Below are 27628 nucleotides of genomic sequence, written 5' to 3' on the forward strand. Positions count from 1 at the left end.
AGAAGACTAGTTACAACTTTTTTTCCCCAGAATCTAGGTGATTGGCAATAAGTGCCAGAGATGAGGATAAAAGAAAAATCTAAATCTATTAATAAAAAATATGTGATAGATAGGATGTGTTTCCAAGAGAGAAAGAAAAGTCTTCCCTTTCTGGTGATGGAATTATTTACCTTGCTAGAGAATAAAAAGTGGAGTACCGAGATCTCCTTGAGGAGGAGATAATAATTTGGCACTCTGCTCCATTTGAGGCACACTGTGGACTTCCAAATAGAGATAGCTGCCTGCCTGAGCTGACCTTGAATTTAGATTTATAGAACACCAGAGCTGGAAAATAATTTTAAAATCACTGAATTCAACTTAAACATAGAGAGGAAAAAATGACTCATTTAATTGGAAGAGCCAGGATTAGACTCTATGTCTGGCTTACAACCCAGTATTCTTCCCATCATGCCATGCTCCATGTTGTTCTCAACTTTTCACTGAAGTATTCATCAATAATAAAGCCAAACTGAATTAGAATGAGAAAATGTATAATTATTTAATATGAATTCCGTCTATGTTGATCAACATCCATTTCTGGGATTGGAGTAGATTTGAGTAGATGAAAATAGAAATCAAATCCAACATTTTAAAATGTATTTCTTAATGTGTGGTACTCAGTGTTCTGGGTTCTGTGGAGTACCAAATCAATCTATAGTTTTTGTTTTTGAGAATCTACTGTGCATTTGCACTTTTGGGATTATGGTCAATGAAGACTTGAGTGATTAGGAAACATTTCGGGAGGCTATGGAGTGTGAGCTTTCCTTTGAATGAGACTGGTTTTGGTTAGATATTTGGGAGACAGAAAGCAACATGAAATACAATACAGTTGCATGACTGGAGAAGCATTTGGCAGGTATAGAAAGAAGGTCCAGATTTAGAAGTCATACAGTGATACTCTTGCTTTCTTAAATGATACCTGTGTACCAAACATTGGGACTACAAAGATAAACGCAATTTTTATCTTACATATGTTAAGTGACTCTTAAAGAATTTTGAAGGGAAAGGAAATGATAAAAGGGTTGCTTTAAGAAGTTGAACCTGTTAATGGGTTTGTGTGTTGGGGTGAAATGGAGAGAAACTGGTTAGCCAGGCCTCAGGAAAACCAGCTAGGAAGCTAGTGTAGTAACCCAAGTGGTAGGTATTAGCTAGTATCTCATTTCATAATGGTTGGCAGTCAGTCCTGTCTGTGGACAGAGGATTGGACTAATTGGAGCATGGTAAGTAATCTCCAGTCCTATAATCCTGTCCCTTCAGAATTCTCATTCAATGCCTCTTTTTCATATTGCACCCATTCAGTTGCCTGGCTTGAAATTTGTTACTGGCCTCTCTACTTTTCCGGGAAAGTGCCGAAAGACCAATCACTGATGCTGAAATAGCAATTTCTTCCCCCGTTGTAGAAAGCTGTGATGTTTCCCAGATGACAGCTGCAGAGAATCCTGCAAGCATTTTATATAAGGGAAATGAAGTGGCAAATGGAGAGAGAAAAACAGTACATTCACTGTAGGGGATGGCTTCTATGGATCATAAACTCAAGTTACTCTCACCCAGAATTGGAGATGAGAGTAGAAGCCCTATTTTTAAAATGTAGAATGAAGTGGCTATCAGTTGGCTTTTGCTGAAGGAAAGGAGTCAGGAAAAGAGTCTCAGATATAAAATGAGTGCAAGGAAATGGCTTGCATGTGCACAGTCTCACACGGTGTGGCAGCTGTGCGGTCCAGGTTCCCTTAGAGACTTTGTTCCAAATAATTAAAGGCTGCAAATCAAAGGGATTGGATTCAGAGTCAGAGCTCTTTTATAAGATTGAGTACTTCTGTGTGTTTTGGAATGAACCACACATGAACCAAGTAGAGGGACCCTTGAAAACCTAGAGCAGTGGTTTTCAGAATATGGTCCTAGTATAGCATTACCAAGATCACCTAGGAACTTGTTAGAAATGTGAATTTTTTCTCCTGCTCCAAACCTACTGAATCTGAAACTCTGAGGTTGGAGCCCAGCAATCTGTGGTTTAACAAGCCCTCCAAGTGACTCTGATGCACTCCAAAGTTTGAGAACCATGGATCTAGGTTTTGTTATGCAGCTTGGCTTTCCTGCTTTACAGTATGATCCTTGACCCCACTGATCGTTAGCAGTTGGGATTGGTCTATAAATAAGGCACAAAAATATTTTTAACAAACCAGAGAGGTGTGGATGCTGCAGTGCATGAGCTTTGAGATTTCCTAGACATCACCAACTATCATTATAAACCTCTTTGAGCTTTACTTTCTACAGTAAAATGAAGGCAATAATGTCTACCTTTCAGTGTTTCCATTTAGATTAAAGAATATGAACATAGTACACAATACATACCTCTCCCATTATGTGCTAGGCCTCATGCTATTCAAATAAACCAAAGACCACAGTTCAGTATAATGAATGTTTTTATAAATACTGTGTTTTTATAAAATAGCATACCTAGTTAAATTTGAACTTCAGATAAAAAAATAATTTTTAGTGAAATTATTTCTCAAACATGATAGAGTATACACTTACATCAAAAATGTATTTGTTTATCTGAATCATTATTGTTTATATGAAATCCAAATTTAACTGGGTATCCTGCAGTTTTATTTGCTAAGTCTGGCAACTCTAGCAATATTTTGCACTGATTACCTAATGGAGGGACACTGGGCTGACCAACTGAGATGGCTTCCCAGAAAATAAGATGAACTTGAATTAAGTATTAAAAGGGAAATAGTTAAGGAGGTAACACATGTAAAGTGCTGAGCACAAAGTCTGCCTATGTTAGTTAGAAATTTTTGTTGGCAAATAATAAGGATCTGCCTGAGCTTACTTAATCAAAAAAGGGAATTAATTAGAAGGACACTTGGATTTTCTTAAATTCAAAGATGAATTAGACAACTAAGCACTAGAAAGAACAACCAGGAACTTAGGCACTATGGTGCATCTAGGAAAATCCTTCCCTCTGTCTGCAGCCCTTGCTGCTTCCCAAATATCTACTTCATTCCTCATCCTTTTGTAGATAGGCTTTTGATAATTCACAGTTAATGTGGAAGAAAGTAACTCCCAATATTATGCTCTGAAGTTTAGCTTCTATTTATTCTGTTCAGATAGAACTTCTGAAAAATTCCACATTCCTCAAAATGGGAACTGGCCAAAATTGACAAGTGATCCATGTTAGTTACATCAACCTGTCACTCCTCCTGCAAACCTGTGGATATTTATTAGAAAAAAATGTCCAGTAGATATTATCACATTGACACATATACAAACATTCAAAACATTACTCCTTTCTGTGGAAAACTATCAAATTATGCTGATTTCTATTTTTTTATTATTTCTATTTATTTAGTTTTAATGAACTAATAGCCCCTCTTGAGGTCAAGGAAATAAATAGATCATTAAGGTGCAAAGTTTCAACAAGGAGAAACCTTAGTTGGTGATGGACTTTATAGATCCCCAGTAACATATGCGCTTCATGACAGGAAGAGAGAAAAAGAGGAGATGGACATAATGAAGTAGATTTATTACAGATCACAATGATTTAGAGTCATCCAGGTCAGCTGATGGGTGTGTGTGTATTGTGTATTCTTTCTTCCTTCTCTCTGTAAGCACAAAGTACCTGTCTTTTCTTAAATAAAGTTTTGGCTTCTATTGTTTGTTCTTCACCTATCTTTACTGATTCCAAGAATAAAAGAAAAATAAGACCTTTTTGATAGCTTAACCTCCAGAGCTTTTCTGGTTTCATCAATATTAACATAAAATTTGTGGAGTTATTACTTTTAAACAGATCCTGAGTTGTTTAAAGTAATTGATTGTTCTCTTGAAGTGCATGCAGAGTAATTCCCAAGCTTGTGTATTTTTTCAAATTTGATCATGCATTATTGTATTTCATCCAGCACATTAAACATTGATCAGGCTTCTCCATGATGTATCCCTTTTTGGTCTGTAATTAATTTATCTATTTGAACAAAGAGAATAATTGTATGAGGGAGAGAATAAAGGGAAAATCAGAGAACATTCCTCAATAACTAATAGCTACTGCAAAGTGATGTTTCAGACCGTGTGGCTGCTTAAAACTTACTTTTGAATCCAAACCTTGTGAAGATCTGAACACGGTTGTGTATGGTTGGCATGGTGTATAATGGGATAAGGACTGTGTAGGCATGAGTTGGTGGGAATTCTTCAAAGTGGGCTGATGTTTGGAAGCTCGCACCAAAGCTTCCATAAAGGTCAAGTTTATATCAGAACAACTGGAAGTTTCCTTGGGGATAAGGGAAGGGAAAGAAATTATATTACACTCCATAAAACAAGACTTATTAAAAGCACTGTTTTGATATTTTTCTTCCTGAAAATCCTATTCATCTCATCTCTTCTTCTCTTTCTTATACAAAATTTTAAAACTCCTTTTAGCATCTTGATTGTGGCTTGCTTTCTTTCTCTCCTTTTAGTATCATTTTTCCTCCTCACAGTCTCTTCATATACTCTCTTATGCAAATGATTCTTTTTCATAACAATAATAGCTAACATTTATTGATGCTTACTCTTTTTCAGGCACTGTGCTAAGTATTTCACTGCATTATCTCATGTAATCCATACAACAATCTTGTTATTCCTATTTTCAGATGAGAAACTGAGGCTTTGGGGGATGTCAAGTGACTTGCCTGAAGTCACACAGCCCCCAAGTTTTAGAGCTGAGACAAGATCCCATGTGGCCAAGCCTTCCAGGCCCATGTTGTTATGTTCTCTGCTGTGATATATGTTCATTATAGAATGTTTGGAAGAAACATAAAGGTAGAAATATGCCTTATAAAACACCCATAATCTCTACTCTCACAAAGAACCAGACCTAAAACTCTGCTATATCTCCTTCCAGTATTTTTTAAGCATAATGAACAGAAAATTTTAAATTTTCAACACTTACTGTGATTTGGTGATCATTTTTAATGAATTAACATAAAAATATATAAAATCACAAATCTTATTTTAACAGCAGAACATATTTTAATACCTATGACAGAGAATAGATATTACATGTTATTTTAAATTATATTGTCAAAGTGGAGCAATTTATTAAGTATTATTTGACCTTTCAGTGATGTTGTATCATGTTAGAGAATATTTAATCATTTAGTACAAAATTTAGATGTGATTTTTGTGAATATGTGCTAATGATAAAATACCCTTCTTGTTTCTAAGCTATTTTGGCAATGAAATGAACCAGAATTTCTGAAAGAAATTCTAGAAAAATTCTTAAATTAATGTTTTAGTCTTATGGACAATTCTAGTCCACAGGATGAAATTGCTACAGTGAATATTGTGAACTTGTATCTGAAACAACCACCACTGAAAGAGTGAAACCATCAACTTAATTATATTGGTGGAGTGGGAGGAAGTCTGTACATAAATGACTTTCTAATACAATGACTAAGAAATATGGTAAAAGCTGTACTTTTTACTATGAAAAAGTATTCCCTGAGTTTGAAGCTAATGATATATTTATATGCTTCAAAATGAATACAATTGGTGGCTTTACTCACAAAGGTTGCCTACTAGTAGAGAGAACAATTTAATTTTAAATAGCTATGGCCCTCTAGTCAAATTCTATTTCAAGCGATTAGGAAGGAGGAAGGGAAGTTCAGTGCCCTAGTTTGGCTTGACATTCTTGCCTATTTTGAGAATGTGAATGTAAACTACTCCCCTCATTTGTTTTTTTAATTTAAAACAACTAACTCTGAGTATCTTTGTATCAGCATAGGCTCTTGAAAAACAAAAGCCAGGTTGAAATCGTATCTCTGACTTCAACAACACTTTGATCTTGTCAGTAAAATTCTACTGTCTATAAAATGGGAATCAATACATCATAAATTGTTTTTATGAGAGCAAACAAGTATAGTGACTATACTGATATTGCACATAGTAGGTCCACTAAAAATTTAAATTTCCATCCTGTTCACTTTTCAACAAATCCATGAGCACATCTTTGACCCACTTATAATAAACAACTTTCAGATCTCTAATATGTTATAATTTACACAAACATCTGTACACATAATATCTATTTTCTCTTCTCACCAACTCTGGACATGCTTACTCTCTTTTCATGAGAAATTGAAGTTCAAAGACATGAAGTGACTTGGCCATGGTCACACAGCTGACAAGGAGCTGGGACTCCCATCCAGGCCTCCTGACTGCTAGTCCTAAAGCTGCCTACTTGATCCACATATTCCAAAACAGCCATCTGATATGGGCTGTGATTTCTCACACCAGCAATTGAAAATTAAGGATCTCGCTGTACACAAAATGAAAAAAAAATTAGTAGTGCTTAAGTAGATATAGCCTCCAGGATTTTTTTTAAATGTCAGCCACTCCCTTCTGTGAAATGCAGTGTTTTAAGATATGATTAGTATTCTGAGCATAGAGTGATGGTAAACATTATGTTTTGCATTATCATGAGATGGCAAAATTACCCACTCTCAAAGGACCAGCTGCTGCAGGGCAGCTGGCACCCGTGATGCCTATATTCTCAAAACTATTTTAATTGGTAGTTTCCCGTGATATTTTTTAGGCACTCAGAGAGGAAATGTATGTGTAAACCTATTAAAGCCATAGCATCTGCTATGATGAAATGACATCACTGAATCTTGGGAAGTGAACTGTTCCATTGCAGGATTTGGAGCCTGCTCAGTGTTCTCATTGAGGCCAGAGTTCCTATAACTCATCTCCTCAAAAAGGTATAGGACAGTTATGGACAAAAATGATAGGAAAATTATTCCTATGCCTTCAGTATAGTATTTCCATTACGTCGTCTTGTAATTTTGAGTTGATATGCACAACATACATGAAACTGTTCATTACATTAGATGTATGTGGTCCTAATAGTGAAAAAGCCCTAATTTTAAAATAGGAAGACCTGAGATGAAGTCTAATCTCTGCCTAAATTGCTGACAGCTTTAAGCAAAGCACTTAACCACTTGGAACTATTCTCATTTCTATAATGTAGATAATAAATCTTCTTCCACAAGGTTATAGAAAAGATACAATATTTTAAAATATTATAAATCAACAAATATTGCACTACTATCAAGAGCAACTATTTGTTAGGTGTTTATTACATATCAGGGTCTTTGCTAAGGGCTTATATGTGCATTATCTCATTTAATCTTCCCTCAAAACCTTCATAATAGATATTACTATTATATTCAATTTACAGAAAAAATATGGAGGCTTAGAGGGATTAAGAAAATTACCCATGTTGACAAATTTAGGAAATGCAGAACCCAATAATTGAACTTAGAATTATTCTTTCACTCATTCAACAAATATTTGCTAAGGCATAGATTCCCTGAACAAAATTCGGCATTGTTTGGAGGAGGAAGTGGGGAATGGAAGTTGGGTAAGCAACCAACTATGTTCACTTTACCCTGGCGGCTGTGTAGGGAATGGATTAAAAGGTAACAAGAGAGAATCCAGGGAGACTAGATAGGAGTCTGTGAAGGTAATCCAGGTGAAAGATGATGTTGACTTCAATCAGGGTGATGGCAGTGAAGATGAGGACACCTGGATGGACCGAGTATCCATTTTGCAGGTAGAACTGAATGTGTGGTAGTGGCAGAAAGGAGGAGTCAAGTAAGGGAAGCCCCTCACTTTTGACTCTGAGCATCATGGCGACTTGAGATGAGGAACACTGAAATGAATGTGCAGAGTGAGAGAAAGAACTCTCTCTAGTCACAAGCTTCATGCTTTTAGCCATTATTAATGTCATCACTAAGACATCTGAAGTCCATAGCCACATAACTTTAAAATACCAGAAAAGTTTGTGGAAAAGTCAAATCATTCCTTTCCATGTGAAAATAGAAAAAAGTAAAGTTTGACGTAGAGCTTGCCACAGTTCTTAGTTTACAGAGTACCTACGGACAGGATTGTTTGAGATTCTCTTTGAATTTTGTTAAATTTGAACTACAGTATTTATAACATTGTGAGGTGAAAGGGCGTGGGGAAAACACTGGAAGATAATTTTCTAGAAAGCTAACAGGTCTATTTTAGATGATTATCATGTATATTTTTTTCTTCTTTCTATATTTTTATATTTTTTAGATTTTCTAAAATGATTGCATATTATCTTTTATAACTAGTAAATTTAAAATTTAAGAAAAATTAATCTATAAATACAGTTACATTTGTTATATCTACATAGTCCAGAGTAATAAGTTCTGAGAACCATTCCAATTGCAACCTTTAGTCAAACCAATTAAGATAATGATATAAATGACAAAAGATCTTAAAATACATGTCCTTCTTACTGTGCGTATGTGATACAGTCCCAGTCAGAGTGGACTGGAGTTCAAGATGAGACCTGACCAGTAGTGTGGTCAATATGAAGAAGGCTCAGAAGGCTGAACAGTTTAAAGTTTCCTGTATTTCCTTCATTTGAAGTATCCCTGCAAATTTGAACATTTTAAAATTTCTTACATTCTTTACTTCTCCACATTGTAAGATTAGATAATCATAATAGTATTCTCTAAGAAACCCTCCTAGCTACTCCTGAATCTTATCTCTTTTCCTTCCTTTCAGGGTCAATGATTGTATCTTGCGGGTGAATGAAGTCGATGTGTCCGAAGTTTCCCACAGTAAAGCAGTGGAAGCCCTCAAAGAAGCAGGGTCTATCGTTCGGCTCTATGTACGCAGAAGACGACCTATTTTGGAGACTGTTGTGGAAATCAAACTGTTCAAAGGCCCTAAAGGTAATAAAAACATAAATGACTCATGATAAGACAGACATTAAGTGGCAAATCATTTGGCTGAAGTTTATGCCACAACCTATCTATGATGTACTCTCTTTTATCCTCTGCCATGCAGGGCTTACTAAAATGTTTGAAATTCTATAGTAGTGGTTTTTAGAGAGAATAATGAAAATCAATAGTCTAAATATGAACTCAAATAAGAAAAGGATAGATAGATTTATGTAGGAATGTCCTTATACACAATAACAACCACCACCATTTATATTTTTCTACAAAATTTTATTCTTACTGGATCATCATAACTTGGCTAGTATAGTAATACTAATTTTTCAGATATAAATGGCAAACCCTCTCATTTAGCAAAACAGTAATGTAATAGTAATTAAAATAATCTATACCAATATAACAATTATATTTTTATAACACTGTTGTGATTTGTTTAAAATTTTGTGGTATTCTTATGTGTTGTACCCAAGTACTACATAACATTTTGTACTTGCAATAGCCAAAGTAAGTTAAATTTTTTTTTTTTGAAATGTTTACAAGTCTCTTGAGGTTATTATAGTTAGTCAGGGAATCACATAAACAGTGAGATGAATTATCATCATATTAATTTTTAAAAATAATCCTTTGAGTTCTGTTCTTCAGAATGACATATAAAATTAGCTTAATAGTATTTGAAATATTTTAGAAAAATCTATTGATTAGTTTAAGAGTACTTAAATATTTTAGAAGACTATGACTCACTATACTCTTTAAGTAAATAATTTCTCTTTTCTTTAAAATCCACTTAATTTCTAATGCTATATAAATTTTAAAAAAAAAGCATATTACCTTCTGGGAGGTAGTAATGGGTGGTATTTAAAATCTTAGCTCCAAGAGTCTGAGATCTTAAATAATCGGATAGGACTGAGTTTGAAAGCCTATTTCAGCCATTCACCAGCAGAGTCTTCTTGATTGGACCAATCCCCTCATTAATAAATGAGTATCGTAATTATAGCCTATATCCATAGGGTTTATGAGGATTCAACATTAACTAATAGCTAGTACATGATGAGAAGTAGAGCCTGGTGATTAAGAGTACGGACTCTAAAGCTAAAGTGCCTGGATGAAACTATAGCTCTGAAGCTCACTACCTGTTTGACCTTGGGCAAATTGCTTAACCTTAATTTTCTCATCTACAAAATGCAAATAAAAATAGTACCTGTTCCTGATGATGTTGTGAGGATTAGGTGAGTTGATTCACATAAATTATTTAGGATAAGGCCTGGCACAACCTGACTGCTCAACAAATATTAGCTATATATGCATGTTATTTGTAGTATTATTTACTACATACAGTTTTAGCCTTTGTAACAATGGCTTGGGAATGTAATTAAAATACTCAGAGATTTCTAATGGGCTCAATACAAATGCACTAAAATCATGGAATTTAATCTGGAAAAAAATAAAACAAGTAAAGCATTGTCATACCACAATCTCTGGTGGTATGAAAAAAGACTTTCTACCCTGCATGTTTACTAAAATCATATTCACAAGGTGCTTTAAAGACAAACAAAATGGTCACACCCATTATTTCTGTTAAAAATGTATTCTATATATAAGTAGTATGTAGCTATTTCTATAATTTAATTAACAGCAATTATTTACCACAGCCCTAAGACAAATACTAATTTTAAGTACTCAGCAAAGTAATACCATCCATTCATAGGCCTCCTGCTAGCTGAGTCACTGGATGACCTCCAGTTGTGCAGAGATGCTATAGATGACTGAAACTTAATTTTATCAGGAACACAGTTTTTGGATCTTTATTTTTGGTACTAGGACCTCCTTCAGCTGGTTTACTCCAGTCTCAACTGTTTTCTCCCTTGAGCCTGGAGTTGGGCAGGAATTGCCATGGGACCTGGACAGGAGACATGGGGAATAGTAAGCATTTATCGACCAGGGATAGCTGGGCAATAACCCAGTAAAAGTACACAGTGTATGGGAGATGGTTGACACGTGGGCTTGGTCTACTGAGACAAAAACAAGAAAATTAGTGGCAATAACTTTGTATCCCTGAAAGCAGGCCCCTGTCAAATCCCTGTAGAGGGGTGTGAGCCTGGTTAGGCCTGTTGGGATTATGCTGAGTCACTCATATTTTTTTGTACTGTCATTATCCAGAGGTCACTGATGCAGATTTGTTTCTCTATATAAAGCTTATTGATTTACAAGCAAAGAAACTGTTTTAGTCATTAAGTTCCTAATGCCTCTCCCAGTGCCTTAAACAAGAAGTGCTGAATCAGAGTAAATTGAATAATGAAATTGGATTCTACAGAAAATCTAATGATACCTTGCAATCTGAACTTCATTTAGCACCTTATAAGTCTTTAGTTTTGAATTATAAGATATGTAAAAGAAATTTCTACGAACATTTAACTCACACCGTTTAAAATTTCATGCACCCTAGAGGATAAAGATGAATCAGATGCAGTCTCTGTCCTCAAAAGTTCTAATAGGAAAGATACACGTAAGGTCAATTAACTTTAATACAAGGCAGAGTGAAATCAAATCTGTAATGAAGCTTGAGCCATGATTTCAGTGGGGTAAAAAGGACCAGAGAGCCAAATGCTCCAGCGAATTTAAAATTTAACATGTGCACACAAGTTCTCATCTGCCCTTCTTTGAGCATATGAATGCTCTATAGTAAGCACCAACAATCTAGCCAACTGAGCTAACTTGATTCAATTATGTATATATTATACAATACAGAGCTATCTGGATATACATTAAATCAGTCCTTCAATGATTCAACAAATATGTATTAAGTATTACTGTGTACTTGGCACAGAGCCAGACAACAGGGATTCACAAAGAATATAGAGATAGTTCTTATTCTCAAGGAGATTATAGTCTGGTGGAGAAAATGTCTATAATATAAATTGGGGAAAGTGCTATGGGTAAATGTAAAAGATTTGTTAAGAGGGAGCCAATTAAATAGTGAGTCAAAGGAGACTTCTATAAGCAAGTGCCACTCAAGCTAAGCCTTGAAATATAAATTAAAACAATTTAGTCAAATAAAGAGTTGGAGAGAGCGTTCAAGAGGAAAGTAAATGCATGTGTCCATGAAGGCTCTGGTGCAGGAAAGATCTTGATACTTTCCAGGAGTCTAATGACAGGACAATGAATGACATGAGATGATCTGGCCAAGGTAAGCAGGAGCCAGATCATACTTAGCTTTGTTGGCCATATTTAAAGATTTGTGATTACATTTAAGTGCAGTGGGAAGTTACTGCAAAATTTTAAGCATGGGAGAAACATGATAACATTTGTCATTTATGGAAGATCATTCTGGTTACTAGGGAGAAAATTGATTGCAAGGGACAAGAGTGAGAGCAGAAATCAGTTAGTGGTTACTTGGAGAAGGTAGAAAAAGATGAATGGATTTGAGCTATGTTGATCCCATTTATTGTTAAGCCAGATGAGGGGGTTGTCAAGGATGAGGCCCAGTTTTCTATTTGGGGTGCCCTTTGGACACCCCAAAGGGCAGGGAAGACTGTGAAGAAACCTCTGTGGAGAGGTGATTAGGAATTCACATTTGGACATGTGGGAAGCCTGTGGTGCACATGAAAGATCTCAGGGAAGCAGAACTGGAGAAGATCTGTATGAAACCTTGTCAATTAATATACTGATTTTCCCCTATATTTTGTGAAATATCTGGACTTGGGGAATATCTGAATAATTAGCTTTGTCACCTTTAATCAATCTTTAATATAAATTATGAGTATGGCTACTTCAGCTATTTTGAGTATGTATTTAGTAAATCTATTTTATAGACATTTTTAATTCCCAGATTATTTTTAGTTTGGGTATTATTTTTGTTTGCTTTTTCACAGAACAAAAGGGAAACAGTGTTATTCTTTCCTATTCTGTAGATAAAATATAAAGAAATTCTTTGAAACTATGATTTGTGGTAGAAGTACATTTATAGTTTTCCAATTTCATACCTTATGTTTATTCTATTGCACAGATTACTAATTCTGAGATAATCTTTGACATATGTGATTCTATCTTTATAGCAGTGCTAATCTTCCCAGTTTTCAGTAGAATCAATCATCTGGTTGGTGATTAAGAGCCATGTTTTTCAGTAATGAACATTTGAGTAATAGGCAATTCTGATTTAGAATGTCTTTTCCTAAAGTATAAAAATTTCTCTAACCTCACAGTTATGGATTTGGTCACTGCAAGCTTCTTGGGCATCTGCATGTGGGCAGTCAATTGAGGAAAAAATGGCTAATCATATGTAAGAAATAATGTTTAGGAAGATCCATATGGCTTTCCAGGCAACCAAAAATTAAGCAAAGGAAGAAAATCTAAAGTGTGTATGCAGGTTCCTAGGAAATAGTTCCTAGGAAATAAAAGCCTTTCTAGTGACTTTCCCAAGGACACTTTAAATCATAACTTCTAAGGAGCTATGTAATTACACAATTGCAAAATTGTTTGTTTCTGTGGCCTAAGCCAAAGAAGCTTAAAACTATGTAAGAAATTAGATGGCTTCTTTTAAAATGCTTTTGCTTAAGAATCATACAGCTGGTTTAAGGCCAAGTTCTAAAACTGAAAATGTTGAAGCCACAGTTTTATTAATCAATATTCAAAGGTAGACTTACTTTAGTTTGGCTATCTTACTTATTAATAAGAACCGAAAGAGTGAATAAGTCTACCTAGTGCCAAATATCAACAATTTTCTGCCATTATTTTTTGAAATGTTTTTAAACACCATGTTTTAGTTTCTCCGTAGATACTTTTTTTTTGCATTTATAGAGTTCTGTATCAGTGCAAACTGAAAATGCAGTAAAGATTGTAGGTCTCTATTGTGTACAGGAAATAACAGTAACTATAAAATACACCAACTCTAGAAGTCACTATACTAATAAACATTTATAATGTACATAATGCAGAGAAACCACATACATAGTGAGGAAGTTCCTAGGCATCTTTAAGGAGCCATGGACCTTAATATCTTTGTGCCTCACTTTCCTCATCGCAATATGTATATAATTTAAGTATCTAATTCATAGAGTTATTTTTAGGATAAGAATTGTAAATTGTTAAAAAATATTTTAATATTTTTATTATTACATAAATACCTGAAAGTTAAAAAAAAAGCATAAAGAACTTATTCTGGTGCTTTAAAAATATCTCTCATAGTATTTTACACAATCTAGTCCCTTAATATTATTTGTTGAATTAATGAAATGAATATTAATTAAAAGTTTTTCATATTCAGCAATTTCAGATGGGATCAATATATATTGATATAATTTATATATATTATATTGGTGTTATTATATCTGTGTTATATGTACAGCTGTTATATCTGTGTGCATGTATATGTTATACAAAGCTGTGTTTTTCTCTCTAGCTCCATACAAATTTATTTCTAACATGTCTGTGTTATGTGCAATATGAATCTATGCTTTATGAAAATGTACATATATTTTTATGTATATATTTTTCCTAGTGTGGGCATATATTTCAGTATACTCCATGCATAGAAATATCTTCAAACATATTGAAAACCAACCTCATGATGTCTCCTTAGGACCAATTCCCACCACTTGCCCCTCACAGGTGTGACCTGCTCCTTCTTATGACCTCTCCATTTGTGTTAACGATCATCTCAGTCACCCACAGTACAAAAGTCTTCAAAGTCCTTTTCTTTTGGTTCTCTCTTTTTTGCTGCCTTTATTAAATCAGGCATTATATCTTTTAGAAGCCACTTACAACATAATTAATTTTCTCTTTAAAATCTCCACTGCTGTTATTATGGTGTTCATGTCTTCGGGATACCTGAGCTACTGTAAGAGACCCTATTGCTGATACCTCCCTTCCATGCCTGTGTACCTCTTCAATATCAATCTTCCAGGAATCACAGATCTAGTCCTGATTCTTCCCTGGCCAAGTCTCTGAGGGTTCTTCATTGCTACTAGATAAAAATCTAAATTTCTTGCCATAGCATTTTATACTCTCTATGATCTCCCTCTCTTCCAGCCACTAAATCAATTTCAGCCTTTTCTTCTTTGTTCTCCCATTCATGTATCTCCTGATCCTGATAAGCTGAACTATGTGCCATGTCTTAAACACATACTATATGCTCCTTCCTCTAACTAAGCCTTTGCTCATCTCATTTCCCCACTTAGAATGCTTTTACCTTGCTATTGTGACCACTGTCTGTTGACATCATCTGTATCCCCTAAGAGCCAGTTCAATGCTACCTTCTCCACAAAGCTATCACAAAGTGACCGGATCAGAAGCAATTTTTCATTTCTAAGAACTTCTGAAGTACTTTATTCCTTCCTCTTCTGTTCATTCTGTTGGTATCAGGCCATCAAAACAACCCTAAGGGCATGAAAGGATAGATATCAACAACCCAAATTAAGGAGATAAACTGCTAATTCTACCACTTAAGACATTGAGTTTATGATCTCTACCCAGGTCTATGACAAATTTGAAGCATTTAACTAACACTTAAAAGGGAAATACAAGCCCTAGGTAGGTCTATGACCAACTTTTGGGTAGTAAATGAGAGGAATTGGAGTAAAGAGAGGAGGGGAGAGCCCAAGGTAGATCATGACCATCTCTGTAGTGTGGCAAGGGGAAGAAGGAATGACTAAAATGGAAGCTGATGATTTTACTAGTGAGAGGAGTCTCTTATGAGGGAAGCCCTTGTACTGGCCTCTTTTTTCACTCTTTAAGGAAAACGTCTGTACAAGAGATTGGAACATAACAGTGTTTGAAGCATCTGGCACATTGCTTAACAGTCTAATTAATCAAAAGCCAATTTCTAAATTATTGAGGATTTTTATTTATTTATCCATTTTGTAATAGCTTATATGACAGATTTGTTATCCTGTTTGGTTAAATATCAACTTGATATGCATCTGGTATTACAGACAGTATTTATCAAATATCTAACATAAGTGAAGTTTACCAGCTTTCTCATTTCTGCATACTTATTTCTTTTATAAAATCTGTTCTTACTTCTCTGTCTGTCCCTGATTTTGGGGGGTTTTTTTGTTTTTTTGTTTTTTTTTCTCTTTCTGATGCCAACATGGCCAAATTTAACTATCCCAGCATTGATGTAAGTAACCCATCTGAAAATTTTCAGAAATTGGTCAGTGGGCAAACTGATTTTTCTATAACTTGATTTTTGGTGTATAGGCCTAGAGCTGCCTATATTGAGCATACTAGAGGTGCTCAATGAACACTGAATTAACTAAGATTTTAATTGCGAAATTAAATGTACTATCCTTACACTTACACAAACACTGCCTGCACTTAAATTCGTTTTTTCCCCCTCTGTCCATGAGTAGCTTTGCTAACAGTGTTCTTTAACTAGTTGGACTTACTATCACCTAACCACAATAACTTAAGAGATGTTTTATTTAGAAAAGATTTTAGTTGTCCAGAATTCAGCTGTTCAAGACCAAGCAGTTTACTAGACCACTGGTAGAAACTAAACACAACGTTTATACAACTACTTTAATTACCGGCACCCAACCATTTACTACATCAAGGGATACCATGTATTCACCCTGTTTCTTGCTATGTGGTAAATTATAATGTGTATTCATTTTTAATGCATGTGCAAAAATGTCTCTGAATGCAGAGCACAGTTTGCTTTTTATTCAGTCCAATGTCCTGGGCTCAACTTCTAAGTTGTGGGTGGACCTGTTTGTAGTGAAGGTGATTCTGAACAATGGTTTGACTCTTAGTAAGCACAAGTGGAAAATTTAGCTGTTTGACATGAGGTCTCCAAACACTACATTTTCCTTTTAGTGCTAAAATTTTTTCAATATTTTTGAATTACCAGAATTGTTCTCTTGGGTACACAGGGTTTGCTTGAGTACATATATAGTGTAACCTTTTATGAAATAAAATATACGGAATTAGGAAGAAAATGCTGAACTCGTTGTGTTAAGCCAAAGAAACAATCTTCTTAAAAATAAATTGCAGCTAAGTCACCATTCTCCGCCAAAGAATAAATCCTTTTTTTTTTTATTAAGTGAAGAACAAGTGGCCAACAAACATGAAAAAATGCTCAACATCACTAATTATCAGGGAAATGCAAGTAGAACCACAATGAGATATCACCTTACCCCTGTCAGAACGGCCATTATTAAAAAGTCAAAAAAGAATAGATGCTGGTGTGGATACAGAGAGAAAGGAATGCTTATATACTGTTGTTGGTGGGACTGCAAATTAGTATAACCTCTGTGGAAAACAGTATGGAGATTCCTCAAAGAAATAAATGTAGACTTACCATTTGACCCAGCAATCCCACTACTAGGTATCCACTCAAAGGAAATGAAGTCATTTTATCAAAAAGACACCTGCACTTGAAAGTATATTGCAGCACAATTCATAATTGCAAAGATATGGAATCAACCTAAGTGCCCATCAAGAAAATGTGGTACATATTTAATATATACCATGAAGTTCTACTCAGCCATACAAATGAATGAAATAATGTCTTTTGCAGCAACTTGGATGAACTAGAGACCATTGTCCTAAGTGATTTTCAAGAATGGAAAAACACATACCACATGTACTCTCTCATAATTGGGAGCTAATTGATGGGTATACATGGGCACAAAGTGATGTAAAGGTCATTGGACATCAAAAAGGAGGAGGGGAGGAAGGGAAGGGGTAAAAACCACCTCCTGGGTACAGTGAACACTATTCGGGTGATGGGCACACTAAAAGCCCTGACTTAAGCTTTATAAAAGGTACCCATACAACAAAAATATTTATACCTCCTTAATATTTTGAAAAAATAAAAAATAAAAGAACAACACATGTAATGAGTTCACCTTGTTCTAAAGCAATTTTCTGAATTTCTATATATGCACATCATTAATTTCTGATTATTTATGGATATAAGATATGTACTTGTGAACTGGGAGCCTCTTTCTCTAAGGTAATATTTGGTCAGTCTTCATAATGATGTCTGTAAACGAGCTCTCTCCTGAGCTCTTGTAGCAAATGATTTATCATGAAAAAATAAACTAAAAATAATGCCACTGTAATACCATTGTTCTATATATTATAACATTATGGGAGAGTAAATCACTTGATTACATTTGCTAAATCCTTTTGGAAATTAAGGACTGATGCCACTCCTCTCATTTGCCCTTTGGGGCTGACATAGCCACCATTTCTTTTTTTGGTTTACTTATTTGTTGTTTAAACTAGTCTATAACTTTTTAACAGAATATATGAGTAATAGCTCCTTGAACAAACGTTTAAAGTCAAAATTATTTTTACAATGAGAATTTCAAATTTTAAAAGATACACTGTACTAGATATAGTTTTGATTTTTTGACATTTAAAGTTTTATCATTCGTTCAGCAAACCATGTCAATAGCTGTGAATATTTACCAATAGAGCATTTTTTAAAGTTTTAAAAGGAAATGTATTGCCATGGTGAATACTATGACTGTAAATCTTTTAAATTTATGGTTAGAAGCAAAGCAATTTGATGAAAAGACTCTAGACTTAAGTTGAAATCCTTGCTTAACCTAACTGTTATGTGGGCCTCAGTACCCAATAAATTTTAAGCACTCTTCTTCCATGTTTACTTTTTTTAAAAAAGCAAATATGTGCAGTAAATAATCACCCATTCATTCAATAAATATTTTATTTCAAAAACATTTATTAGATCAGGCAATTCTAAATGCTAAGTCAAAGGAATGAGAATGAAGAAGTGTTGGCATTTCTCCCAACTATCTTCTTGGAATATTGGCATTTACCTATCCTCAAATAATGTAGTCCTCCTCTGCTGACTGGCACTGCTAAATTTACCATCATCCCTTAACTAAATCCATTTTGGTTCCCCAATTCATTGCCTAGTGTACATTAATTTTTTTGCCTTCTATAGAACATTGAGATCCAATAAAATTAAAGCTTGCAATATTTTTTTATTCGTGGACCATGACTCCTAATGGCATTAATCTGTCAGTCAAGTCTTTTACTACACAAACTTTCTTTCTGAACATAATTCTACAGCTAGATACCTTGGGTACTTATCCCATATAGAAACTTAATGGGAAAGATAAAATGTTTTTAATATCCATAAAGAATGCCAACTTAAGCATTTTTTAACCTGACATTGTGAACATACAACTTAAGCATTTTTAAACATGGAAATCCAGTTATGATATCCTGCCAAAAGTCCACTATAGTTGGAAGTTTGCACCACAATAAAGGGTATTAGGTGAGATTGAGAATTATTAGCCAAGGCTGAAAAAAGAGTAGTCAGAAAAAATGAATAGTAAAAATGACACTGAAAAAAAACTAGGCACATTTCTCTAGTTGAGTCAGGGCTTCATTGTGGTAAACAAAGAAGGTATGTGTGTGTGTGTGTGTGTGTGTGTGTGTGTGTGTGTGTGTGTATGTGTGTATGTGTTTGTATGTGTGTGTGTATATATATGATATTTTTCAGGGGACGTTATTAGTCATGTGAAGAAAGAGTTCAATAGTTGCTTCCCAGGGACCTAAAAATATTCATTGAGTTTTCAGGAGTAGTTGAGTCAAAATGGAAAATTTAATCTTCATATAAACAATGGTGCTCAAACTACAGTAACTGAACTGGGAAACTCTGTCATCCACTGTATTCACCAGACCTTGCACCGACTACCACTTCTTTCAGGCTTTGGACCACTTCTCGCAATGAAAAATATTCGATTCTCAACAAGCCGTGGGAAACACCTTTCACAATTTTATTGCCACTCACTCTCCAGTCTTCTATACTGCTGGCATAAACAAGCTACCATTAAGATGGCAAAATTGTATTGACAGTTTAGGCATATACTTTGATTAATTGTATTGCTTCTTGTTAAGAAATTATATTATATATAAACTATACTTTTGATTAGAAATCCGTCATTTCATATTTAATGACCTTAATAGTTATTGGTGTATGAAAGTGCTACTGATTTTTGTATATTGATTTTGTAACCTGAGATTTTATGTATTTATCGAAGTCTTTTGGGGGAGTCTTTAGGGTTTTATAGGTATAAGATCATATCATCAGCAGAGATAATTCGACTTTTTTTTCCAACTTGGATGCCCTTTATTTCTTTATCTTTCCTGATTTCTCTGACTAGGATTTCCCCTACTATGTTGAATCCAAGTGATGAAAGTAGGCATCCTTGTGTTGTTCCAGTTGTCCCCATTCAATATGATGTTGGCTGTGGGTTTGTCATATATGGCTTTTACTATTTTAAGGTATATTCTATGCCTAGTTTGTTGAGGGTTTTTATCATGAAGAGAGATTTAATTTTATCAAATGGTTTTTCTACATCTATTGAGATGGTCATATGGTTTTTGTTTCTAATTCTGTTTATGTGGTAGATCACATTTATTGATTTGTGTATATTGAACCATCATTGCATGCCTGGAATAAATACCCATTTGACCATGGGGTATTATTATTTTGATGTGCTGTTAGTTTCAGTTTGCTAGTATTTTGTTGAGGATTTTTTTCATCTGTGTTCAGGGATATTGGTCTGTAGTTTTTCTTTTTTGTTGCATCTTTTCCTGGCTTTAGGAGCAGGGTGATACTGGCTTCATAGAATGAGTTAGGGAGGAATCCCTCCTTCTCAGTCTTTTGAGCAGTTTCAGTAGGATTGGTACCATTTTTTGTTTGTATGTCTGGTAGAATTTGACTGTAAATCCTTCTGATCCTGGCCTTTTTTGGTTGAGAGATTTTTCATTTCTAGTTCAATCTCACTATTCATTATTGGTTTGTTCAGGATTTCTATTTCTTCCTGATTCAAGTCTAGGAGGTAGTATGTTTTTAGAAACTTATGTGTTTCCTCTAAGTTTTCCAGTTTGTGGGTGTAGAGATGCTCATAGCCACCTAAGATGATCTTTTGTATTTCTGTGGTGTTAGTTGTAATGTCTCCTTTTTGATTTCTGATTGAGCTCATTTGAATCCTCTTTCTTCTCTTCTTGGTTAATCTAGCTAGTGAGCTATCAATTTTGCAATTTTGTTTATCTTTTCATAGAACCAACTTATGTTTTCTTTGATCCATTGTATTGTTCCTTGGTCTCAAGTTCATTTAGTTCTGCTCTGATCTTTGTTTGTTATTTCTTTTCTTCTGCTAGCTTTGGGTTTGGTTTGTTTTTGTTTTGCTAGCTCCTTGTGGTACAATGTTAGAATGTTAATTTGTGATCTTTCAATCTTTTTGATGTAGGCATTTAATGCTATATATTTCCCTCTTAGTACTGCTCTTGCTATATCCCAGAGGTTTTGATATTTTCATTTGTTTCAATTTTTTCAAAGTTCTGTCTTGATTTCATCATTGACCCAAAGATCATCGGGAGCAAGTTGTTTAATTTGTATGTATTTGTATAGTTTTGAGAGTTCCTCTTAGAATTAATTTCTAGTTTCATTCTGCTGTAGTCTAAGAAGATACTTGACGTGATTTCAATGAGTTTTAAATTTATTGAGACTTTTTTATGGCCTAATGTGCACTCTATCTTGGAAAATGTTTTATGCACTAATGAGAAGAATGCATATACTGCAGTTGTTGAGTAAATTGTTCTGTAAATGTCTCTTAAGTCCATTTGTTCTGGATTCCAGTTTAAGTCCATTATTTCTTTTTTGATTTTCTGCCAAGATAATCTATCTAATACTGCCAATGGGTATTGAAGTCCCCTACTATTATTGTCTATCTCTTTTCTTAGGTCTAGTAGTATACTATTTATTTTATGAATCTGGGTGCTCTGGTGTTGGCCACATATATATTGAGGATTGTTATATCTTCCTGTCGAATTTATCCTTTTATCATTTTTTTTACTTTTATTGATTTAAAATGAGTCTCTTGTAGGCAGCTTATGTTTACGTTTTGTTTTTTGTCTGGGGGGGATTTTTTGCCCATTTCACCAATCTGTATCTTTTAAGAGGGGCAATTAGTCTATATGTTTAAAGTTAATAGTGATATGTAAGGTTCTGTTCCTGTTATAATGTTGTTACCTAATTGCTTTGTATTGTCAATTGTGTAATTGTTTTATAAGACCTATGAATTTTATGGTTTTATATTTTTATGTTTTTGTTTGTTTATTTGTTTGTTTAGAGACAGAGTCTTGCCTAGACTGGAGTGCAGTGGGATGATTATAGTGCCCTGTAAGCTGGAACTCCTTAGCTCAAGCAATCCTCCCACTTGACATAATTCCATGTTTCCCAAGGCTGTGTTCATTTTTCTAATTAATTTTTCTTTAATTTTATCTGACTGGGTTAATTTTAGAGACCTGTCTTCAAGATATGAAATTCTTTCTTCTCCTTTGTCTATTCTATTGTTGGGTTTTCAAATGCATTTTGTAATTCCTTCAATGGGTCTTTCATTTCCAAAAGTTCTGTTTGTTTTTAATCTATTTCTTTAATAAATTTTTCATCCATATCCTGAATTGTTCTTCTGGCTTCTTTGTGGTGGTTTTCAACTTTCTCTTGGATTTCATTGAGCTTTCTTACAATCTATATTTTGAATTCTTTATCTGTCAATGCAGAATTTCCATTTCGGTTGGGATCCATTGCTAGAGAGCTAGTGGAACCTTTCAGGGTGGCAAGCACTCTGTTTTTTTAGACTGCCAGAATTCTTTTGCAGGTTCCTTCTCATCTGGAGGAGCTGTCTCTTCTTATTTTTGAATTTACTTTTGTTTAGATAGGACTTTTTTTACTTTTTATTTTTTCCCATCGAGCGTAATGTATGTTGTATTTGTTCATTTTGCTTTGATTTTGTGTGCTTTCAGGGGACTAAGGCTCTATGTGAGTTCCTTGGTAACAGGTAACATTTCATGGTGGCTTTCTCAGATGCTGATCGTAGTCGTGATGGACAGGGCATATGAGCTAGCTCACTCCCTTCCTTGAGACTAGAATTACAGATATCTTAGGAACCTTACTGGGCATATGAAATAGCTCACTCCCTTCTTTGGGACTGGAATTGCAGACGTCTTAGGAAGTTTTTCTCATTCTCCATCTGTGTCCTGAGAGCAAATTCTAATTTGGGTTGTGCAGTTTAACCTCCAGGCCAGTAGGTGGCACTTATTTTAAAAGCTGGTTGCAGCAGAAGCCTATGGATATATGCTTGGTTTTAGATGGTGGGTGGGGTGGTCTGTGGATCATTATGGGATGTGCTGAGGTCTCTCCTGGTGGGGAAGGAGGAGGTTGCAGGAGCTGCACAAGCTGGGTAGGCAGAAATGTGGTTCAACTCTCTGTCACAACCCTGTTCCTGGGCTGTGACTTTCAGTTCAGAGAGACAGCGTCATTTACCTCCAGGCTACAATGTAGCTGAGGGCCATGGAAAACTCCTACCCCATGGCTCTTCCCCGAGATGGCCCCAGGGCAAAACTTTTTCCCTCATCACAAAACAGATAGCTTTGCAGCCTGACTATACTCCTCTGCGGGAAGCTGCTCCTCCTTGAAGGGCGGGAAGATGGGCTCTACCCTCTGTGCAAACCCAGGTGTGGTGGGCACAGCATCGGGGGGATGCAGCTGCCCGTAAACACCTGGAATGGCTGTCCCCTAGCACCTGAGGGAACATCCATGCCGCATCCTCAGCAATGGGTGAAGGAGGGTGGGGAAGGGGAAGGCCCTGACTTTTCATTCATTCCTGAGCACCAGTGCCACCTGATCTCTTGTGTGGAGCCACTCTCCTCTATAGAGGCAAGTCTTTCACCTGCATCTGTGCTGGGCAGTTGGGGAGGACAGGCACCTTCAGCTCACAGGTGAGGGACTCTGGAATGGAGGAAAGCATGCCCTCTGGTCTCTTTTGTCCCAAGTGGCACTCTGGCCCATTACACTTGCCTCTCCCTTGGGGGCAACCTGCCCTGAGAGTTAGAACTCCAGGAATCCCTCAGATCCTCTGGGTGCCCTTGGCCCTTGAGGCTGCTGCAGTCTGAGTGGGAAGTGAAGAATCTTTGCGGGGGATCTGGCTATTCAGGGACACAGGGCTGAGATTCTCTGGGCTGGGCAGCTGCAGGAACTCTGCTGCTCCACGTAGGAGGGGAGGTGGGGTGCACCCTCCGTGCAAACTCGGTCATGGTGGGCACACCATCAGTGGGGGTGCAGCCTCCCCTAAAGTCTTTGGCTGTCCCCTGGTACACCTGTACCAACCCCCCCACAGGAACAGTTGCTGCTGAGTCTTTAGCCATGGGCAGTGGGAGAGAGAGGTCCCCGTCTCCTTATCTATTCCCTGCCACTGGTGCCACTTGGCTGCTGGGCAAAACTACTCTTCTCCCCTACAGGACCCAGCTGCACACGTGCATCACCACTGGGAGGGGTGCAAATATTTTCAGTTCTAAACATGTAGCTCTCAGGCAAAGGAGGGCACACGATCTGCTTTCTTTTGTCCATGGGGCACTCTGGCATGCTGCACTCCCCCTTCCGCTAGGGGCAGACCACCCTGAGGGTTAGAACTCCAGGAATCCTGCAGCTCCATTGGGTCCCATCAGCGCTTTGTGGTTGTCATAGTCCAAGCAGGTGCTAGGAAATGTTTACAGGGGATCCAGCGATGTGGAGACAGAAGGTCTGAGAACGCTCTGGCCAGAACAGAGGCCCACAATGGGTGCACAGCCAGTATGGCACCTGACATCTCAGCTCTGACCTTCAGGATGGGGTGGGGATGGGAGGAATGAGTTACCCTGCACAGGCTGCCAGCCTGTGCTCTGCCCTCAAGAAATTCCCAAATAGCCATACACAGCAGTGCTTGAGCTTGCAAGGGTAGACCAGTTCTCTGACAGCTCAGAAGCCAGCAGTCTGCTGCGGGAGTGAGTGGAGCAAAATGAACACCCAGACCTACCCTTTCCATGGGACTCCAAGTTCCTTGGGGGTTAATCTCTACCAAATTCTAGCTGCCTTCTTATTCTACACACTAGCTTCTTTCTATAGGTTCTCTGGTAGGTTCTGATATTCTTCCCTCAGTATTCCACTTAGACCATGATTAGTCACCTGTATGTTTGCTTCTTTCTGTAAGAACTGGTGACTGATGTCCTCAAGTCAACCATCTTGGAAAAAAAAAAATCCTAAATCATTTTAAATAATAAAGGGATTTAGTAAGATGGCAAAATATAAATTAAAGTGCAGAAAGTAATAGCATATAAATATATACACATATATAAACACAGTAACCAACTAAAGAATATAATGCCAGAAAATATATCATTTAGAATAGCAACAAATATAATAAACACTTAGGAATAAACTTGCTAATGAACATGTAAGATATATATAAAGGTAACTTTAAAATGCTACTAAGTTACATAATAGAAGGGAACACCATAATATATCATTGGAAAAAAAGATGCAACATCAAAATATTTCAATTTTCACTTTTACACTAAAAATTTAAAGCAAAAATACCAATTAAAAATTTTAAACAAAAAAAACTGATGCTAAAATTTATGTGGAAAAATTAATGAGCAAGAATATCCAGGAAAATTCAGAAAAAATAATAATGAGAGAGATCCAGGACTATCAGATATTAAAACATTATGAAGCTATAATAATTAAAATAAAATTAAGATAGATCAAAATATAAAATCAAAAAATAGACAAGACACATTAAAGAATTTAGTATCTAATAAAGGTGGAAGTTCATGTAAGTAGGAATAAATGGATTGTTCCATAAGTCACAGTGGGAAAACTGGATATCAATCTCAAAAAAAAAAAAAAAAACCCAAGTTGAATCCCTACTTCATAATCTGTATCCAATTAAATTATTGCTCAATCAAATTTTTATATTTAAAAATGAAAACATACAACTGTAAATGGAAAATAGGTAAATTGGACAATATTAAAGTTAGAACCTTTTTATTAACAGAGTGAAAAAGGAAGCCATAGACTAGAGAAGATAGTCCCAATAAATCTTGATACCTTTATATGATGTTGAACTTTATTCCTAATAAAAGAATTGCAAATTAAAAGTACAAAATGCCATTTTTCATCTATCAAATTGCCTATGTTCAAAATTGTGGCAATGCACTGTGTTGGCAGATGTGGTGAACACGGCTCTCTCTTCCTGAGAACTGAAAGAGCCTGGGGGAGTGTAAATCGCTCCATAATCTTGGAAAACAATATTAAAATATTTTTAACTTTTTGACTGCTTAAACGCTTGGGCATAATGATTCTACTTCTAGGAATTCATTCTATAAATGTACCTGCCTTTTAGTGAAATGGCAATGTTAATTGCAACAGTGTCTCTAGTAGCAAAAACAAATAACCAATCAAAATGTTAAATGACAAAAGAAAAATGGCTACAAGAATTTCATTACACCCATACAATATACTGTAATACCATTCAGCTTAAAAAAATGAGGACCTGAAATGAACATACTGAATAAATGAATGTACTGAATGAATGAAATGAATGTACTGAAATAGAACAAAATTCCATATATGTTGTTAAACCACATAAACTGTATGGGCATTATGCATGGTCTTTTGTCATTTGTGTAAAAGAAAAAAGAATATAAACAATATGCTTGTATTTACATAGACTATATATAATATCTAGAAAAGTAATGGGAAATAGTGGTTGCCCAGAAAGGAAAATTATGTGGAAAGAAACTTACTTTTTGTACTGCATATTCTTTATACCTTTTTTCCTATCATGTGTGTATATTACATATTTTAAATAACTAAAAAATAATTTTTAAAGAAAACACAGAAAGTTTAAAAATGGAAGAATGATCAAAGATACACAAAGAGAAATAGACTCGGTAATATTAATACCAGAAAAATAGAATTCACAGTAAAAAAAGTAATATTTTGCTCATAAAAAGTAAAAAGTACTATGTACAATGAAATTATAACTAGTCATAAGAAATAACATCGACATTTATGAAAATAAAAATGCATAGAAAAATGGAAAGAAACACCACTTGATATGTATCTTGAAAGATGCTTGGCTAGGAAGAGAAATTCTGAATGGATTCAGCTCAATTCATTCAATAAAAATCTAGTTTAATATCTAACACCAGAGGCCAGGAAATGTGCTAGAGACAGAGAATACAAAAATAAATAGGACTTTTCTCTCTTCTTCACTGTCTATAATATAATTATTAGAGCCTTTAAAAGTACAATCCTTTGATCAGAGCTGTCTGATATATAGTTTTTCACACTGAAATCAGTATCCCGTATAAACAACCTGAATAGACTGCGTTAACCAAGATGGGTCAAAAGTAATGTTTTCCCTGTCCATCAAACCTTGTCTTACATAGAAAAAAACTAGACTTTTTTGATGGATCTTGTGTTCAGAAACTTCAACTGGTTTTTTTCTTTGATACTTTATTCTTTCCCAGGTATTTGCACTTTGATTTTCTGAGGAATTGAAGCAGTGTGTGACAAGAGAGTTTTTTAAGAAGAAAGCTGCTAGAACAAAAGATGCACAGTTTTCAGAAGTATCTTTCCCCATGCTTAAATTTGAACTGAGACTGATATTTTCATTTGTTTAATAGGAAGCCAACCTTTGAGAGTCTGCATTTACATTAACTAATAAAAGATAATCTTAGGTCTACTACCACCTGGATTTCCTCACTGCTTTATATAGCCAAGCAGCATATTCATCTATATCTCTCATACACATTTCTACCCTAGGTTGTTACTGGTAACAAGCATTTCAGATGGCCTTCAGCAAGATTGGTCATGACCATTTTTCTGATGAGTCCATGAGATCAGACTTCAGAAGGTTTATACTTTGGATGAGTCCTTGGAAGCCAAATACGACAGTGAATATTTGGCAGCTTACCAACTGGTTGATGAAATTGAATTGCTCCCTTCTAAATATTTCCTTCAGCACTTTGAA

At 35.5% G+C, this 27628-nt stretch overlaps 1 protein-coding gene across 14 annotated transcripts in view; it reads left to right on the forward strand.

Moving 5' to 3' along the window:
• DLG2 (discs large MAGUK scaffold protein 2) overlaps nt 1–27628 on the forward strand; it is a 1739579-nt gene that overhangs the window by 1223557 nt on the left and 488394 nt on the right. For all 14 annotated transcript variants that reach the window (XM_045557224.1, XM_045557232.1, XM_045557228.1 and 11 more), the window contains one exon: nt 8614–8783. In XM_045557224.1, the coding sequence (XP_045413180.1) occupies nt 8614–8783 (170 nt within the window). The remainder of the gene's footprint in view (nt 1–8613; nt 8784–27628) is intronic.

The sequence above is a fragment of the Lemur catta genome, chromosome 7 (assembly GCF_020740605.2).
Source record: "Lemur catta isolate mLemCat1 chromosome 7, mLemCat1.pri, whole genome shotgun sequence".
In the NCBI taxonomy this organism is placed as follows: domain Eukaryota; kingdom Metazoa; phylum Chordata; class Mammalia; order Primates; family Lemuridae; genus Lemur; species Lemur catta.